The 17,878-nt window shown below is 39.2% G+C and overlaps 2 protein-coding genes across 3 annotated transcripts in view; both read right to left on the reverse strand.

Moving 5' to 3' along the window:
- The window catches only part of LOC109475363, a 65,087-nt gene that overhangs the window by 13,948 nt on the left and 33,261 nt on the right, over positions 1 to 17,878 (reverse strand). The window lies entirely within an intron of this gene.
- Positions 1 to 17,878, reverse strand: part of LOC109475367 (teneurin-3-like) — a 43,790-nt gene that overhangs the window by 3,824 nt on the left and 22,088 nt on the right. The window contains exons 24-40 of one of the 2 annotated variants that reach the window (XM_019775976.1): positions 16,732 to 16,849; positions 15,875 to 16,099; positions 11,123 to 11,226; positions 10,553 to 10,701; positions 9,823 to 10,040; positions 9,151 to 9,518; positions 8,090 to 8,339; positions 7,619 to 7,703; positions 7,010 to 7,232; positions 6,251 to 6,363; positions 5,658 to 5,779; positions 4,968 to 5,098; positions 3,982 to 4,152; positions 3,389 to 3,471; positions 2,971 to 3,121; positions 2,493 to 2,570; positions 449 to 2,141 (exon numbers count right to left, since the gene is read on the reverse strand). In XM_019775976.1, the coding sequence (XP_019631535.1) occupies positions 449 to 2,141; positions 2,493 to 2,570; positions 2,971 to 3,121; positions 3,389 to 3,471; positions 3,982 to 4,152; positions 4,968 to 5,098; positions 5,658 to 5,779; positions 6,251 to 6,363; positions 7,010 to 7,232; positions 7,619 to 7,703; positions 8,090 to 8,339; positions 9,151 to 9,518; positions 9,823 to 10,040; positions 10,553 to 10,701; positions 11,123 to 11,226; positions 15,875 to 16,099; positions 16,732 to 16,849 (4,282 nt within the window). Of the gene's footprint in view, positions 1 to 448; positions 2,142 to 2,492; positions 2,571 to 2,970; positions 3,122 to 3,388; positions 3,472 to 3,981; positions 4,153 to 4,967; positions 5,099 to 5,657; positions 5,780 to 6,250; positions 6,364 to 7,009; positions 7,233 to 7,618; positions 7,704 to 8,089; positions 8,340 to 9,150; positions 9,519 to 9,822; positions 10,044 to 10,552; positions 10,702 to 11,122; positions 11,227 to 15,874; positions 16,100 to 16,731; positions 16,850 to 17,878 lie in introns of both variants that reach the window. The other variant, XM_019775975.1, reaches the window with a different exon arrangement.

Below are 17,878 nucleotides of genomic sequence, written 5' to 3' on the forward strand. Positions count from 1 at the left end.
GCACACAAACCAGAATATCTTACATAACTTTACCATGGTTTCATCCTTATCTACTTTTGAGAAAACAATAATGTAGATTGGTTACGAATACCGATTTCGAATAAATGCAGTCGGAAAAGGTTGTCAATACTGTTACTTATCTGATAAGCATAAAATACTTCCCTTTTACCATATTGGCCATGTAGATTTAAATAATGCTTAAACAAAACTAACACTGTCATACATAAAACAACGGAGTATGAAATATGTGGATAATATCATAACATAGGACTAGGATAATAAGTACAGTATTACAAACTGCTGACTTCTTAATTGCTTTTCTATGCCCTAGCCATTAACTTTGCCTCAACGAAAGTACATCAAGCCGGAAGTAGGAAATTGTGTTTTTGTCGGTATATGCAAAAAAAAAAAAGAGAAAAATGAGCAATACGTTATATATAGTTTTTACCTTCTGAGCCCGGAAGCTGCCCAGGTTGTGAGCCATCCCCTTCCGAGTCACCATCTTTAGGTTCCCCAGGGTCTCCTGACCCAGACCCTGGACCACCAGACGATGACACACAGGGATCAGCTTGCCCTTGTAATCCATGGATATCTCTCATGTTCACAGGGTTGTTAAACACATACTGGTACAGGTTTGGCTGCAAGCTTTCGAAAAGAATTGGATCTCTTGCTGTCCACCGCCCTATCTCTGCGTCATAGTCACGGTATGTAAAATGTGTGAGTCTGGAATACGGATCAACAAGACCCCCCGCAAAGCCAATAGACAGAGGTATTTCAGTGCCTGACTCTTTCAGAACAGTCCCATATGAGGTGCGTTTGACATGTTTGACGGTGTTGCCACTTGTATCTATTATTGCTATAGGACTTCCGAGATGATCGGCCATGACGTATCTCATTATATCGTTTGTTTCCATAGCAATGACATGGTTCTGTTTGTTATAGTATAACTTGGTTACTTGGTCGTCTTGCACTGTAGCTGTGACTCCAAACGGATTGAAAGGATCGCCATAGAAATAACGTTCTTCCTCCCCTGATGTGGTTTCAACCACGGCGATACGACGGTGTAAACCATCGTAAGAGTACAGAACTTTGTAGCGGTCCTCTTCCTCAGTCGACGTTATCTGCCCTGTAGAATCGTACTCAAAATGTTCTAAGTCATAGTCCGTTATGAAACCTGCGTCATCAAAATTATACGCCTTGCTATCGTATGTTTGTATCCTGTCTTGATCGTCATATGTGGCGGTTTTGTTTGTACCAAAGTGATCCACCCACCACACACGATTCCCATTCAGATCATAGCTGTACAGTTCCGTTAGGATATCGTTTTCCCTAACTGAAACCAACTGTTCATCTTCGTCATACTCGTATGAAAGGATAGTAACATTGCCTGCTACATCAACATTTTGCACTGCTACAAGGGACCTGTTGTTGTATGATAATGTTAGAATAAAGACATCTTTGTTTGCAATTTTACACCTATGCTCAACTGCCCGACCATAGCCATCGTGGATGTATGTGCACGTCAATGTTCCATCAGTTACTTCTTCTGTCCAGGGGTTTGGATGTGTATATCGAAAGCTTCCTTCCCTGCGTAGCTCGTTGTATTCATCATACTCTATGTTGATGACCTTTCTCCGTCCATACACAGTCTCGTCTATCCTGTTCAACGTAAGACGATCTCCGTATGAGAACGAAAACTGGGCGTCAAGATCGTCCTCATAAACTACCAGCATCCTGGTCATCAGGTGAGCATTGTACTCGTACAGTAATGTTGATTTTACCCTCCTATTCTCATAACGTCTAATCTCGTCAACATTGTCGTCGTCATCTTGATGCACAAAGCATATGAATGTGGCATCGAAGGCTTCACTAGTTTTGCGCGAGCTTGCATCGTACCAGTATGAGACGGTCTTCTCTCCAGGCATCACCCTTTGTACAAGTTTATTGTCTATGTTGAATGTGTCCATCACCGTTCCTTGTGTAGAGTTAGGTGTCAGGTACACTATGTCCTTTGCATTGGCGCGAACGCGAGTTTTTAGGGTATGTTTTGCACCACTAGGCATTGTAATACTTACGAAACCACCACTGGAACCGTATCCAAATTCGTAGAGTCGCCCAGCATTTGTCACCATGTGTGTGCGCTGCAATGACGAAAAGAGTTTGCTTGTTTTTGTATACGTATCTGACATTTAAAAAACGCATTGCAAACTTAAAATTTCAATGCTCTGTGTGTGTGTAAAGCAAAAGATTACAGAAATTCGGGTTTAGTCGCCAAGTGATTGTCATGTAGACGAAAGGGATATTAATAGATATAATCTTTTTTTTAATCTTTCAGCAATATTTCTGCTAATTTCACTTTGAGGACGATTTCTTTTTGCCACTCTCGGGGCCCAAAACGCAGCAACGAATGGTACAGTGCAATCTTGGGAGTACAATACCATTGACATCTTACACTTTATCAAGTAGATGAAGCCACATGAATGTATATGTACCTGTCCCTTGGGGTTCCACACATAAAAAACTGTTTTCCCAGAGCTTGTCCTCTCCTCGATGATATCCCCGAGGTCGTTCTGAATGTTGGGTTAAGGTAAAAACACAGAGTACGCAAATCTACCCGAAACTGACGTATTGAAGTTTGTTATTCCTTTTAAAATCACTGTGGTACTGTGTTTGAAGGCAAAAAAAAAAAAATGTGGTATTGTGATTTTAAAGAGGTAGGTTTAGACAATGCTAAACATAAATATAATATTATGTCATCTGTTCGAATGATGCTTATATATGCTCTTTTAAGCACTACCTCTCCCTCTAATATGATTGTAATGTACAGGATGAAAATATTCTAGACAAAGACACAGTACAGTGCTATCAGTTGCAACATAACAACATTAATGTTGTGAATGTCATTGCTCTAACACAAATGTTATGTTGACCCAAATAGAAAAACGTGGATTTTCTGATAAAGAAGGATACATATTCGTATTCCACCCACTTCTCCCCAATCTCCAGTCTTGTCAGCAGATTGCTGTTATTCTTGTAAAAGTAAGTCGTATTGTACATCCCTCTATGAGGCTGCTCTAACAGGACACGCCGTCCCGAGTCATCCCACGTTTCACGTCGGACTCTACAGATATAGTATTGGAAATCATTTTTCTTTCCGATCAGTTTGAGACAACGAATAATAATAGGAAATGCATGAGAAAAAAGTAATATTGTATACATTTGTATGCAGGGCAGATACATCAAAATAATTCTGCCTACATTAAGCGAAAATTGGTTGTGTTAATTTTTTTGTTACATGGAAAATAAATAAAATTGCCATAAACTAAAATTAGATTGAGAGTTACAATTGCTCAGTACAGATGAGAGGGTGAGTTTAGACAATACTTACAATTCCCGAGAAGGCTCCCGAAAATAACTTTTGGTCAAACTATCCCTGTGGTATTCCTCACTAGAAACTGCGTTACCGTTCACCTGTAAATGATAGAGAAGAAACAATGGAATAAAACAGCTTACTAGCTTACTACTAGTAATAGCAACTTGATTATTTCACCTTAAGCAAAGCCTGGGTAGCTCCTTTAACGTTAATGTTGTTTTCCAAGAGGACCTAAAGAAACATGATGTATAAAGAAAAATTATACAAGGAACACAACAGCTTGATGTATATTGAAATAACTACAGCTAAAAGTTAAACTAAAGTTAAGAATACAACATTACTATTACAACGAGATTCACAACATAAAACCAAAATGTCACAACATAATCATAATCCAAAGTCTCGTCCAGTTTCTGCTCCATGGTCGGAATCACTGGAGGACATAAGTCTGTTAAAAAGCTGCCTTGAAGTGTTTTATTGTTGAAATGACCACTATTAGGACAAGCCAAGCATTATCAAATAGTTCAATCAAGCACACGTATGATATTTGGGCAATGTATGTTAGGCTTAAAGCTGGTTTTATGAAAAAGGGAAAAATATCTACTGACCTTGGTTACTGTTTTGTTCATCTTCATAGTAAGAGGGTTGTTATCAACTTCCAGGATAGCAGAATACTCGTACTGTGTAGTTAACTCCCCGGTCGGTAGAACGAAATTGTTGCTGGACACCAGCGGCACCTGATTTCCCCATACAGGGTGTGGTGCCATCTCCACCACTACCTATGGTTTAGTACAAACAAAATATTCACGTTACTATTAGTACAAAATTTCCACCATCGTTTAACTTTTCTCATATTCTATTCTATTTTCTTCAGGTATATTTGTAATATAATGGGGACGTTGTTTACATCTACTTATGCCACTGGATTATATCCATATGGTTGAATGTCATGTGGGCCTAGCCATATAGAATTTCACCCAAACAGGTCAAATCTGGGGGCAACATTAATCAGTACATGTATCGCCCATTGCAAAAGATGTAATTCTACTCAATTAGGACAATAGTAATATATTCAGAAGCTTAAACAATATGCAGGTGCAGTTTTATCAACGTATTTGGCCTTTTATCTGTCACTAAAGATCAAAACCAACCAAACGATTTGATTTGATTTATTAAGCTGATAACACATATGTATGCAGCCAGGACTGCCCAACTAGCCGGAGGCTATTATAAAGGGCCAGCCCTCACAACAAGAACATAAACAATTCGGAGCAGTTAACAGTGTCAGTTACAATTCAGATAAACATGCTACTACATAACAGATGTTGCGGCCAAACGTTAACAGGCTAAACGATGCACCATTACTTACAATGGACATGTCTGAATTGTTTATTAAAAACATGTAGGGTTTAGTAAAACATGTAGGGTTAAATAAATTAGCGTCATTGAAATCTCCTAAGAAACTAGTTTTAAAACCATGCGATCTGCTGGTTCTTTTGATACTCACTCGACAACAATGACCTAATGACAATAACCTGACAATGACCTAATACCAGTGATATTCGCCATTATTGCACCATACCAAAACGCTTACCCTTGATCTATCTGCATTAACGGTACTGGTTGTTCCATCTGCAGAGTTCCTCCTTGATTCTTTAATTTTCCTCCCTCCAACGCGAACCGTTGTACGGGTGATCCCTGGCACACTTTCATCCACCTCTAAATCTAAACAACAGGATTCATATATGGCAACATGTTCATGTACGAAATAAGAACAAGTGTACATTAACTGACTTTATATAAAGGACAATGTTGAAATAATACCATTTTTGCTTGGTATATTCTAATCTTAATATTCTTAATCATCTAATACGTTTGTATGTGATAAAAAAATTCTATTTCAATAATAAAAGTTGTTTATAATATGGTAACACTGGCTCTACGAGTGGTATATCATATTTTGCTGTAGACTGTAAGCCTGTCCTTGGTGCTGAAATGATATTCCATTGTTTAAACTTTTACACACTGATTGTGGCAAATCATTCTGTTTAGCTGAGCTGTTTCAATCTTTTTTTTAAACCAACCAAACAAGAAATAGATTTCTAAAAGATTGTTTTTGCGAATCTTCCATGGTGATGTTTGACGTTTTGTTTTTAATAAAGTAGGAGAGGAACTTCATCAGTTGTAAATGTAAATCATTCCATCTTCGATTCCCTTTAAATTTGAAACTGTTTAAACTTAAACCTTTTACAAAGAGTATAGATTCAAAGAGTCTTCACTGTACCTTCCTCGCCCAATCTGGTAGATGTTTTCAACACCGTGGCCTCTCTGCCAAAGTTCTTGCCATAGAACTTGGTGACGCCTTGGTTGTCAAACTGACGTAAGACACTTCCTGTCGGACTGTAACTGAAACGCGATGAGCAAATTAACATTCTAACACAGTGCCTATTTGACAAACGACATTGTACCCATGTACAATGTCGTTTGTCAAATAGTCACTGTGTTAATATATTAACCAAAGAATTCTAATGAATAAAGCCTATTTTTTTATTGTGGACAACCAGTGCAGAACATTAGAGGCAACACTTAAATGTATATCTAAAATGTATATTTAAGACTAAAACTCAAAAAGATATCTAACTATTTTTCTTCAAGTCTTCTATTACCATTTAAGTGATCAAGTGTTAGATGTGTTAAGTAATGTTTCAATGACCATGTGTTAGATATGTTTGTCAATGTTATAATGTTTTTAATATGAAAATAAAAATATTTTCCTGGGCAGTGAAATTAATTGTTGTCCAATATGACTTATAGTAATTATAGTCTATGTATGTTACTCTGTTTTAATGCTTTAAATATTCTTAATAAGTTACGTACGCCATCATTCGCCTGTACCCAGACGGAGACTGTATAGCCGTTAGCAGGCCGCCATTTTGGTACGTCAGTTGTATCTGTCGCCCGGTGTTGTCCGCTAATGCACTCAGCAATCCCTAGACGAATAACATTTTCTTAGCTGTAAGCAATCCCTAGACGAATAACATTTTCTTAGCTGTAAGTCAAATTCTATATGATTCGTTAAAAAGCGGTCGCGGTCAATTAAGATAAGTATTGCTTTTTACCTTGAATGTGTACCAACGCATGTGACATCTATGGGCATGCTATGGGCATTTGTAGTATAAGTCGCCATGTGGAATTTATTTCTTTTTTCGTAAATAATTTCATCAGGATGGTAAGCAAATGAATAGCAAAGTTCTTTGATCACAACCATGAGCCGACGTTGCGATGACCGTCTGTCATCTTCATCAGGGCAATTCTGACTGGTTTGCTGTGCACAGACGCTAGATGCTACTTGGTGCATAGTGCACTAAAGGTGTTTCATAGTTCACAGTGCGCTGTTATTTGGTTCACAGTTTACTTTAGCTAGTTTTTACTGTTAACAATACATTTCCGAACGTAGTGCAATTGTGACATACATACTAGGCGTTGTTACCAGTAGTGATCAAAGAACTTTGCTATTCATTCATTTCTTGTATCGCCATTACATGAATTGTCTTTGAATTGTGATATTACACAAAAACATAATTGATAGCCAGAAATAGAATTACATATTTTACCATAATTATTTAGTTCTCTCACCTCATTATTCTTTTCTAGATACAAATTCTGTCTGTACGGAGCCCTGATGGTATGTGGAGTTCCGTTGTCGTCTCGGTCAATCGATATGGTCTGATTTGTCGATGGGAGGAGGATGCTGGTTAACTGTCGATTAGCGTTGTAGCCAAACTCATAGACAGGCTGGTTTCTTGTTATATCAACAGTTTGAATGTGTTGGCCAGTGAAGTCAAAGATGTACGCTTGACTGTAATAGGAAAAAAAAGGTAGTACATATAAAAAATTATCAATATCAATTCAACACAATACATAGAGTATATATGCAACAATCATACATGCATATGAATCGGAACTTTGGCATCAAATGGTTCAGAATTGTTTGCAAAAATAACCATGAATTCATTTCCACAAATTGAAATGTACACAATGCCTTCTGACAACCGCTGGTAATCTGATTGCCATCACTAATTATTCAACAAGTGATTTGAATCTTTACTGATAAGCAATACAAGTTTAGGAAGTCATTTAATCTTGTAATGTAATATATCGCATAAATTATACAGTACTAGGCATTGAAAACATTTGCTATAACTCTTGGTTACAAGCCAACGTGTTGCAAGAGACTGTATTTACCTTGGGTTTGTTCCAGGGATGACAAAATGTCCGTCTGTCAACCCTCCGGAAATGTGCGCTCTCATCTTCCGAATTCTGTAGTTGCCTGCAGAAATACATAAGAATGGACACAAATTTACTTCAAGGGAGATACAATGATTTTCACTTGTGTTGCTTACTTGCTTCTTGTCATACTAGTTGTTATTTTAGGCACATAATTATAACATAAACTGTTTTTGTTTCTTAAATGAATGGGTTAAGTTACATCTCTTTGTTTAATCATTGGATTTTGTACGTCATGTTCAGTCATTACTATCTTCTCAAAATCAATAAGTCTTACAGTTTTTTAAATACTTTTAGAAAAAAAACCGTGATCTTCTACCGTAACTGTTACTTGAGGTGCCCACTAACGACATGCAGTTTCATTTTAGAGTCCTATTAAAACATATGCAGCATATTCTATGTTATGATTAACATATAATCCAGCTTTACCTTGATCAGCAATGTACAAGGTCCCATCAGGTGTAACCGTCAGTGCAGTCGGTGTATGCAGCTTACTCTGAACCGCTAGTTTGCCATCTTGTTCAAAGCAGTCGCACGAACTCTGCCGGCAGTCACAGTCAGACTGTCGCCCGGCTATGAGCCGTATCCCTCCGTCAGGGTCGAGTAGGCGCACACGGTGTAGGGAATTGAAATCTGTCTCCGCGATGAAGATGTTCCCGTCCTGAGAGATGGCGATTCCCTGTGAACAAACAATTGTAACATATATGTCAATTCCCAGTTTATACTAAGTACAGAAAGGAACAGTACATACTAAGTACAGCAAGGAACAGTCATGCCTTCAAATATCAGAGTTATCAACCAAGAATTGAGGTGTTCAGAAACTAGTATTTCCCCAGAACTATCGTAGACTGGAACTCGTTGCCACCAAGCACAGTTGGGGCATCATCACTAGAAAGCTTTCAACAACTCCTGCAATTAAATGTGCAAAGATTGAGTGTAACAAGTCGTTAGGTGCGATATAGCTAGCTGCCGCCGCGCCGCGTGCCTGCGAAGCTGGTGTGTTACGCCGAAGGGCGGTTATATCGGCTATACCGATACAGATACAGAACACGAAGAATGAAAATGTTTATTGCACTGTTAATGCTGCATGGGGTCACATTTCCAAACCGGGCCCGGTCGGGCAGTCTTATGAAACGAAAAGTATGATATATAAAAGACAATTAAGTACAAAAAGGCGACAAAATCAATATTTGTAACTATTTGCGTATAATGTTTAATGTAATTTTGTATTATTTTTCGTTGATCGAAGCAGCCCGCCCGGGCCCCGGTTTGGAAATGTGACCTCAGCATAATCAACGTATTTTCGGACTGTTATTGCCATTCGTATCCACAATCTCACCATTCAAATTACCAACCCACACGACAGAGGTAACTTGCCAGTTGAACTGCAAATACCTGTACATTTAACGCTAGAAGCTTTAAGGCAAGTAGCAATAGAGTAAGTTATGCATTAACTTGGTAGGTGTGAAATATTTACGATTTAACTTTACCTGTGGATTGACCAACTTGCTGTTCAAGGCCTTTGTATTAGTGTCTTCCACATTTAGTCCAGCTTCTGGTGGCCGGAAAGCCTGTTGACCGGCAATAACTTTGGTCTGTCCATCTCTTGTCAGCCGAATGACCACATCTTGATCCACAATGTAGAGTTGGTCCCCGCCCCTTGTGACTGCGATGTGAGTAGGCCATGTCAGGGTCGTCTGGGCAATCAGGGTATTTCTGAGTTCAGAACCGCTTGAATGAGAAAATTTCGTCAGATCGTTTGTTCCTATGTACGGTTCGATGTAACCGTCCGGTCCGATTTGTCGAATCCGACGATTGTCCACAACGAATATGGTGTCTTCCTCGCCAACAGCGATTCCTGAAAAATAATATAGTATTTTATCATATTGTCAACCTCGATACTCCTAAACATGGAAAGATCTGTTTTAATTAAATTGCATAAAAACGACAATGTTATATTGTGTTATATGGTAAAGCCAGACAGAAGTATTTTTTATATGGAATCCGTAAAGCTACACGTAAAAGTCTACATTAAAAGAGCTCAATTTCACTTTAACTAAATATTTTCCTTAAATTAGACGAACTTGGAGAAAAATATATTTCAACCAAGAGTTTCTTTAAATGAATTTACATTATCTTCATTAAGAGATTTTGTGTTTTACCTTTAAGTGAATTAAACGTTGCTTGAATAGCTAGTCCCCCATCTCCGCAGCTGTCTTCCCAAGGTGGACACTTTTCTCCTGTTCCGGCAATCACAGACAGGGACGGTCGCTCTTCATCAGTTGCAACCTTAAAAACCTGTCTTGCGTCCGGGTCGGACACAAAGATGACATTATCTTTCAGACTGGAAGCAAGGTAGTAGACATACTCCGGGCGGCTTCTTCTGAAAACAACCAAATATATGGTATAATGGAAATAATGGAAAACAATATTGTGTGTACTAAGCTTATGATGAAAAAACTCTTAACTTGTGACACCGTTCCACTTTTGTAACATAAAGGGCTGTATGATTGGAAAGAATAAATATGAAGATAAGATAGTGCAAAAGCTGTGGAAGACGAATTCTTAAACTGTTCATTTCATAACAATAACGCTCAAAATGACTCGTCTATTCAAACGTATAAAATGAACCTGGCTTCTCTATTCCACTATTCATACGTTTTTACCTTCGCCAAACCAACAACTTTTCAAAAAGTGGGACACTAAGTCCTCCATGGTTTACAAAAAAAAAATGTTAAACCCTTAAGACATAGTTCCAGACAAATACCTTGTTTAAGCAACATTTTAAAGTTATTTTGTACAATTTTTCAATGTTCTTTTCACCCTTGTTATTAGCCTTCGGGCAAGAATTTTCCATAGATTGTATAATCATAAGCTCAGCTGTTAGATTACCTTAATCTCGTCACAGTTGTTACAGTACCGTTTGGCCAGAGTCTTCGGATGAAGTTGTAATCTCCGATGAACACACTTCCATCAGGACCTGTTGTGAGCGCCACTGGCAAGCGAAGCTGAGTTTCCTCACCATCTCCTTCTCCACACGACTAGATCCAAACAAATAAATATAGATGTTTAGAGTTAAAACTTTCGAACCAACAAAAAATTCTCTCACTTAGAGCTTTCGACCAGTAACTCTGGTCTTCCTCAGTAGACTGACCCATTGAGTCTACTAGATACTAGTACCTTTGACCCAGTGTTGACGTCTCACTAACACTTCAAAGAAGCCAGGTGACACTCACTGGGTCAGTCTACTGAGGAAGACCAGAAGTGACTGGTCGAAAGCTCTAGGTGAGAATTTTTTGTGTTGGATCGAAAGTTTTAACTCTAAACATGTAACTGTTAACACAGATGAACTTTCATGATAAAATAAGTATTGATCATTTCTGTAACCTCATTAGCCAAATTACCTTTGCCAGAAAAAAGGCAGTGTGGGTAACATAAAATGGTAAAAAAGAAAAGCCTCACCAGACAATCGATAGGAGCTCTTGTGTCGCTCCCGACCGCAGTTTCCAGAGTCTTTGTCTGGTCAACCACAGAAATGGACTCCCCAGTTCCCAAATGCAGGATACCTGTTACAGAAGAGAGAAGGTTAATTTATACTTTTCGTTACGCAAACTCGCGATACTTTAACCCTAAACAGTACACCTGGGGTCCGCGCGGACCCCAGCACTATATATTCTGTAATATTTTTTTGTTTCTAAAGATTTTTTCTGAAATTTTAGGTAATTGTCACCCACAAAGTTGTCTCTCAATACAGTGCAGAAAACTCCGTTTCTACCATTTATAAAAAAATTATATCTGATTTTCTTTTGGGGTCCGCGCGGACCCCAGCCGGCTTTCGATCATAATGGATACACCGGCGTTCTTATACATTACCTTATTTCCGTTTTTATATGTTTTTATACACTCATCGTATGTCTACCAAGTCTTCAGAGAATGGTGTAGTAATAGAATTAAATTTTAATAACTTTGGTGTAATTATTTCGTCATATGACGTCAGAGCTAATAATATAGTCCGCCATATTGGATTTTGACCAATGACGTCATCAAATTAGCATATTCTATGCATATGAAATGATTTAACTTATATTTAATTATGTAAGATGTTATTAATGTTGGAAAAGAAGTGTAATTTAATATAAAACTAAGAAAATTTTTATGTTTAAACCAAAATTACTTCTATTTTCAAATAAACTGCCTGCTAGAAACCCGTTGCCATGGCAACACAAAAAAACATCAACTTACTAGTATTAAACTAATATGAACTTTTTGCCAGAGACATTTTAGGAAAGGTCTCCAAATTTGATACTTCTAGCGCAAGCCGTGTAACCGCTATCTGAGATCAAAGTTGGGCCTCAAAAGCCCCTTTAGTCTGAAATGGGTTTAAAAATCGGGTATTTCTTCTTGCCTTCTTTTCTTCACCAAAAAATAGAAAAAGTTCAAAATTTATGATTTTTGTATGTAATGTGGACACAGAGGTTCCCACATCAGTTTGCAACACAATTGAGCTGGTAGCATGTTGATAATTTCTAAAAATTAGCAAAAAACTGTTCTGGGGTCCGCGCGGACCCCAGGTGTACAGATTAATCAGTCCGGGAAGGTGTACTGTTGAGGGTTAATGTGAAAAGAAATCCTACTTGCTGCATTTGGCATATTTGCTCATTCCTAATGCCAGAGTCGTAACCATACATGGAAAGAGCAATATGATACAGGAACAAAAAATATATAGAGATATTGGTCAGCAATATTTGCAGTAAAAACTACTTTCATGCAAGTATCCAGGTGTCAAATAAATGTCGAAAAAACGTCTTCCAGGTGTCAAAAAAATGTGTTGCAGGAGTGAAAAAAATGTCGAAAAAAATGTCTTCCAGGTGTCAAAAAAATGTGTTCAAGAACTGAAAAAAATGTCGAAAAAAAGTCTTCCAGATGTAGAAAAACTGTCTTCCAGGTGTTAAAAAAATGTGTTCTAGGAGTGAAAAAAATGTCGAAAAAATGTCTTCCACGTGTAGAAAAAATGTCTTCCAGGTGTCAAAAAATGTGTTTTAGGAGTGAAAAAAATGTCAAAAAATGTCTTCCAGGTGTCTAAAAAATGTGTTCCAGGTGTCCAAAAATGTGTTCCAGGTGTCATAATAAGTCTTCCAGGTGTAAAAAAAATGTGTTCCAGGAGTGAAAAAATGTCGGATATAGGTCTTACAGGTGTCAAAAAAAATGTCTTCTAGGAGTGAAAAAAAATGTCGAAAAAACGTCTTCCAGGTGTAAAAAAAATATGTTCCAGGAGAGGAAAAAATGTCGAAAAAAATGTCTTCCAAGTGTCAAAAAAAATGTGTTCCAGGAGTGAAAAAATGTCGAAAAACGTCTTCCAGATTTCAAAAAACGTTTTCCAGGTGCAGGAGTAAAAATAATGTCGGAAATACGTCTTCCAGGTGTCAAAAATGTTACTATCACCACTGGGTGCCAGCGACCATGGAATGGTACTCATTCAACCCAAATCACGCCCAAGTGCAACTAGGGTAAGGAAAAAACTTGTGAGACCTATGCCTGATTCCAAGATCAGAGCGTTTGGCCATTGGCTAGTAACCCATGACTGGTTCGAAGTCCTGTCTGTAAGTGACACACAGCAAAAAACCAACGCGTTCTACCAAACAATGAACCAAAAAATCGATCAACACTTCCCTGTGAAGACAGTCAAAACTCATGAAAGTGACAAACCCTGGATAACCTCCAAAATAAAACACCTTATACACCTGAGACAACAAGCGTTTAAATCGGGTAAAAACGAAAGATGGAAAAAATTAAGAAATAAGGTACAGCATGAAATTAAGAAAGCCAGGAAAACCTTCTATTCGAGCAAAGTCAAAACTCTTCGGACTGAGGACCCTTCAAAGTGGTACCACATGATTAAGACAATGGCCAATACTGGGAACAAAGGACTAACTCTCAACATTGAGGGAACGCCCCCTTACGATTTCAAAGCCACTGCTGATGCCATAAATAAGTCTCTATCCACTGTGACATGTTCACTAGACCCGCTCAGTCCGGCCAACTTACCAGCTTTCCTACCAGCAAAACCTGTTGAAGAGTTTCTACCATGGCAGGTGTACCATAAACTACGTCATATCCAAGTCAGAAGCGCTGGCGGGCCAGATGGGTTACCAAACAAAATCATCAAGGAGTTCGCCTACGAGATTGCCACACCGCTAACGTCAATATTGAATGCATCACTGTCGGAAGGGTACGTGCCCGCGCAGTGGCGCCAGGCAAACGTCGTTCCTCTACCAAAAACCCGCCCGCCATCCATCGATGAACTTCGACCTATTTCACTCACACCTACACTAGCTAAGGTCGCCGAAGGACTTATATCACAACGACTGTACTCTGACATTAAGCATGATATTGATCCACAACAGTTTGGTTGCCTCCCGGGTCACTCGACTACACATTGCCTAGTTGACATTATCAATCAACTTGCTAGAACATCCGACCAACGTGGTACCATCACTAGTCTAGTAACAACAGACTTCGCTAAGGCCTTTGATAGGGTGCAGCACCTCCACGTAGTAACAAGTCTCCTGAACCTTGGCCTCCGACCTTCAATCGTACGTTGGGTTTGCTCCTTTCTTACTGACAGGGAACAAAGGGTGATTTACAAATGTACTTTTTCTGACGGGATAACAACCACGTGCGGCCTTCCCCAGGGAACCATTTTAGGTCCCCTGTTATTCCTAGCACACATCAACACTGCAAGCCAAGATGCATCTGCAAAACACTGGAAATTTGTTGATGACTTAAATCTTGCTGAAAGCCGAAACATACAAACCCCGTCCACCATCCAAGCTGATCTTAACGACCTACACAACTGGGCAGTGTCACATAGCATGAAATTACACCCCAAGAAATGCAGCGTACTTCATGTATTCTTTACTAGAACTCCCCCTCCACTACCACCTCTGTCCATCGCAGGAGTACCACTGACCGAGGTCCACGTCGTGAAACTGCTCGGAATGTATGTCCAGGCTGACCTTGGCTGGATCACGAAGGTCAACAACACAGTAAAGAAAGGCAGCCAACGACTGTTTATGCTTCGTAAACTGACACAGTTCAACCTCTCTCGCTCCGAGCTCCTCACCTGTTACAAGACTTTCGTCCGTCCTACTGTCGAATACGCAGCACCGGCTTGGCATGCGGGTCTAACTGCACAACAACGCGGAAGGATTGAAACTATTCAAAAACGGGCCTGCCGGACAATTCTTGGCTCCGATTATACCAGCTACACTGAGGCCTGCCGGACACTTGTCTTACCAACCCTAGACAGCCGCCGCCGTGACTTGTGTTTTAAGTTTGCCCGACAACTTGTAACATCTGTAAAATTCAGAAACTGGCTCCCACCTCTCCGTGGCGAGGTTAGCGGCAGACATACGAGAACATCTCAACTCATAGACACAATCACAACTAGGACTGACAGATACAAAAAAAGCCCAATCCCTTACATGGTATCCCTCCTAAACAGCACAAATATGTAATAGCACCACAAGTTCCACTGACCACTACTTTATTGTGACACAGGAATTGATTTACGACGATGATTTATTTATTTATTTATTACGACTAATATGTTAAAATTTAAGTGATACATAGTTTGTGCGATTGTAAGATTGTAAATACCAGTACCAAAGTGATATATTAATATGTAGATTCCGATATGATTTCAATTTGTATTTCCCTACTATTAATAACTTATATTGTAAACTTGATCAGAATTCAGCCCTGCATGTCAAGGCTGCGAGATACGTTGTAAATATGTTGATACAAGCAAATAAACCAATTATAAAATGTCTTCCAGGTGTCAAAAAATGTCTTCCAGGTGTCAAAAAAATTGTTCCAGGAGTGAAAAAAATGTCCAAAAAATGTCTTCCAGGTGTCAAAAGAATGTGTTCCAGGAGTAAAAAAAATGTCGAAAAAATGTCTTCGAGGTGTCAAAAAAATGTGTTCCAGGAGTGAAAAAAAAGTCGAAAAAATATCTCCCAGGTGTCAAAAAATGTGTTCCAGGTGTCAAAAAAATTGTTCCCGGTGTCAAAAAAATGTCGAAAAGATGTCTTACAGGTGTCCAAAAAATGTTGAAAGAAATGTCTTCCAGGTGTCAAAAATGTGTTCCAGGTCACTAAAACAACATCTAAGAATTTTGCTGTATTTGAGATGAACGTCGGTGAGGCCGCTTACCGTTTTGTCCGTCATATGTATGATGTATGTTCAGTGACCAGCCCGCCAAATCAGATGCCTGAATGCTGCGCGTGAGGGGGATCTCTCTCTCCGTCCAGTACGACACTGTTCTCCCTGCTCTTGACACGCGGCTGGTCTGATCAGCTGAGCTGAAGCGGTTGAAGCTCTGAGTGAATTCCGACGGAACTGCGTAGTAGACTAGTCCGTATTCATATCCCAATCTCACTGTGAAGAAAATAAGCCATGAGCTAAACAACCTGACATCTTAACACTTGAAATGTCAACTGAGGAACTGTTTGCTAAAGATTTTTGACATTGTTTTTCGTAAGGGGGGTAAGAAAGCTATGCACACACTTAACTTAACCGAGACGGGGGCTACTACGAACTAGTCCATATTGTCACCTTAAAACTGCTCGGCTTCGTGTTTGAATGTGTCGCTATACTGCAATATTAATACGTGCTGTCAGAGGGATAAATTCTGTTGTACGTGGTTGCCCTGTTCCCCACACTTGCAATGCAACCATATGACTAGTATATCTGAATTTAATTTTAACAAAAATTATTATGCTGGCTACCCTAAGAACGACACAATCAACAAATGAAAATTGAAATTCTGGCCGAGCATCAGCAACGCCTAAGGTTATAACTCTACCATGCAATCAAGACGTTCCAAGAAAAGTAATCTTTAGCGTCGGTTTTGCTAATGTGGCGTTTAGTATAGATCAGTTTAAAGGGTACCCGCGTAGAGTTGACTTGTTATCTTCAGAAACATAACCGCTTAGTTTTAACAACGCTTGGTAGAAAGGAAAGTATTGTAATAATCGATGATAGTGGTCTGTTTTATTTTGATTTCCCACCTTTCATGTTGACTCTGCCTTTCACCTCTCTACCATACGCATCAAGCCCGTCCCAGATGAAATCTTCGTAGAGATTGGGCTCTGGAGGGAGGGACTTCGTAGTTGTTTTGCCAGCAACCTTAATATAAATATATGAAATAATGTTAAATAATGCGACTTTTCTGGAATGCATGTAATGAAAGTTTAAAAAAATATTTACAGATAGTACATTGAACAGATGTGAGAGTTTTAGGAAAGTAAAGATACTCATAAAACAAATCAAATTTCTATTAAGGCCACACCAAGTAAATTTTATGGATGACGTCCTTTGGAGACCCTAAATCTAATGCGAGAGGGCGAGAAAAAAACAAGAAGGGCCCTAAAAAACAAGATGCCTAGATTAGAAATATACTAAGAGACGACAAATGTTAGGACACAAATTGAATGAGGTTACACAGTGTAACAAGCAAGAAGTCTTTTATTCATCATCAAAACAGCAATAAATCAGGTGGGAACAGCAGTTGTTGTCCTGTCCTGTTTTCGCGTTACGGGTTTCACGTCAATCTGACGATTTGCGGCACTGTCGTGACTCTTTGGTCATAGTTACAGGAAGCGGAATTTCTTGTTTTTTTTTCTAGGAACAGGCCAAAATCAATGCGCGCGCGGACGTCATCCATAAAATTTACTTGGTGTGGCCTTATAAACCGTTGCCAGGACCTCCCCATGCAGAACCTTATAGCAAACGATCTTCCACCATCAATCTCAGATTTGCTTGGAGAGTAATATATAAAAAGCAGGCTCACAGATGGTTCAAATTAAAGCGTGAAGTTTCCATATTGTCCCAGCGCAGTGGGAGGCGGCTGGAAAGAGTGGAAATCGGCCAAATAAGAGAGATAACCTGTCAGAGGAGTTAGTCCGCGGTGAGAAACAGTTTGCCGCCTACCAAAGCCTGGTAGAGGCTAACTGTGTCCATGGGAACAATGTCAGAGTACAGGGGATGAACTGCACGTTCTCAACAGGACACGTCAAGTCTGAAATGGTCATCGGATACACATAGGGGTCACCACATCTTTCAAATGCAAGGCAATTCAGCCAATAAAATGAAGTACCCGAAATTATCCTTTGGACATGATTTGAAAATAAGAGATCATAATCATCAGATTTCGAA

This window comes from Branchiostoma belcheri, unplaced genomic scaffold, assembly GCF_001625305.1.
Source record: "Branchiostoma belcheri isolate BF01 breed outbred unplaced genomic scaffold, Haploidv18h27 scaffold335, whole genome shotgun sequence".
NCBI classification, from domain to species: Eukaryota; Metazoa; Chordata; class Leptocardii; order Amphioxiformes; family Branchiostomatidae; genus Branchiostoma; species Branchiostoma belcheri.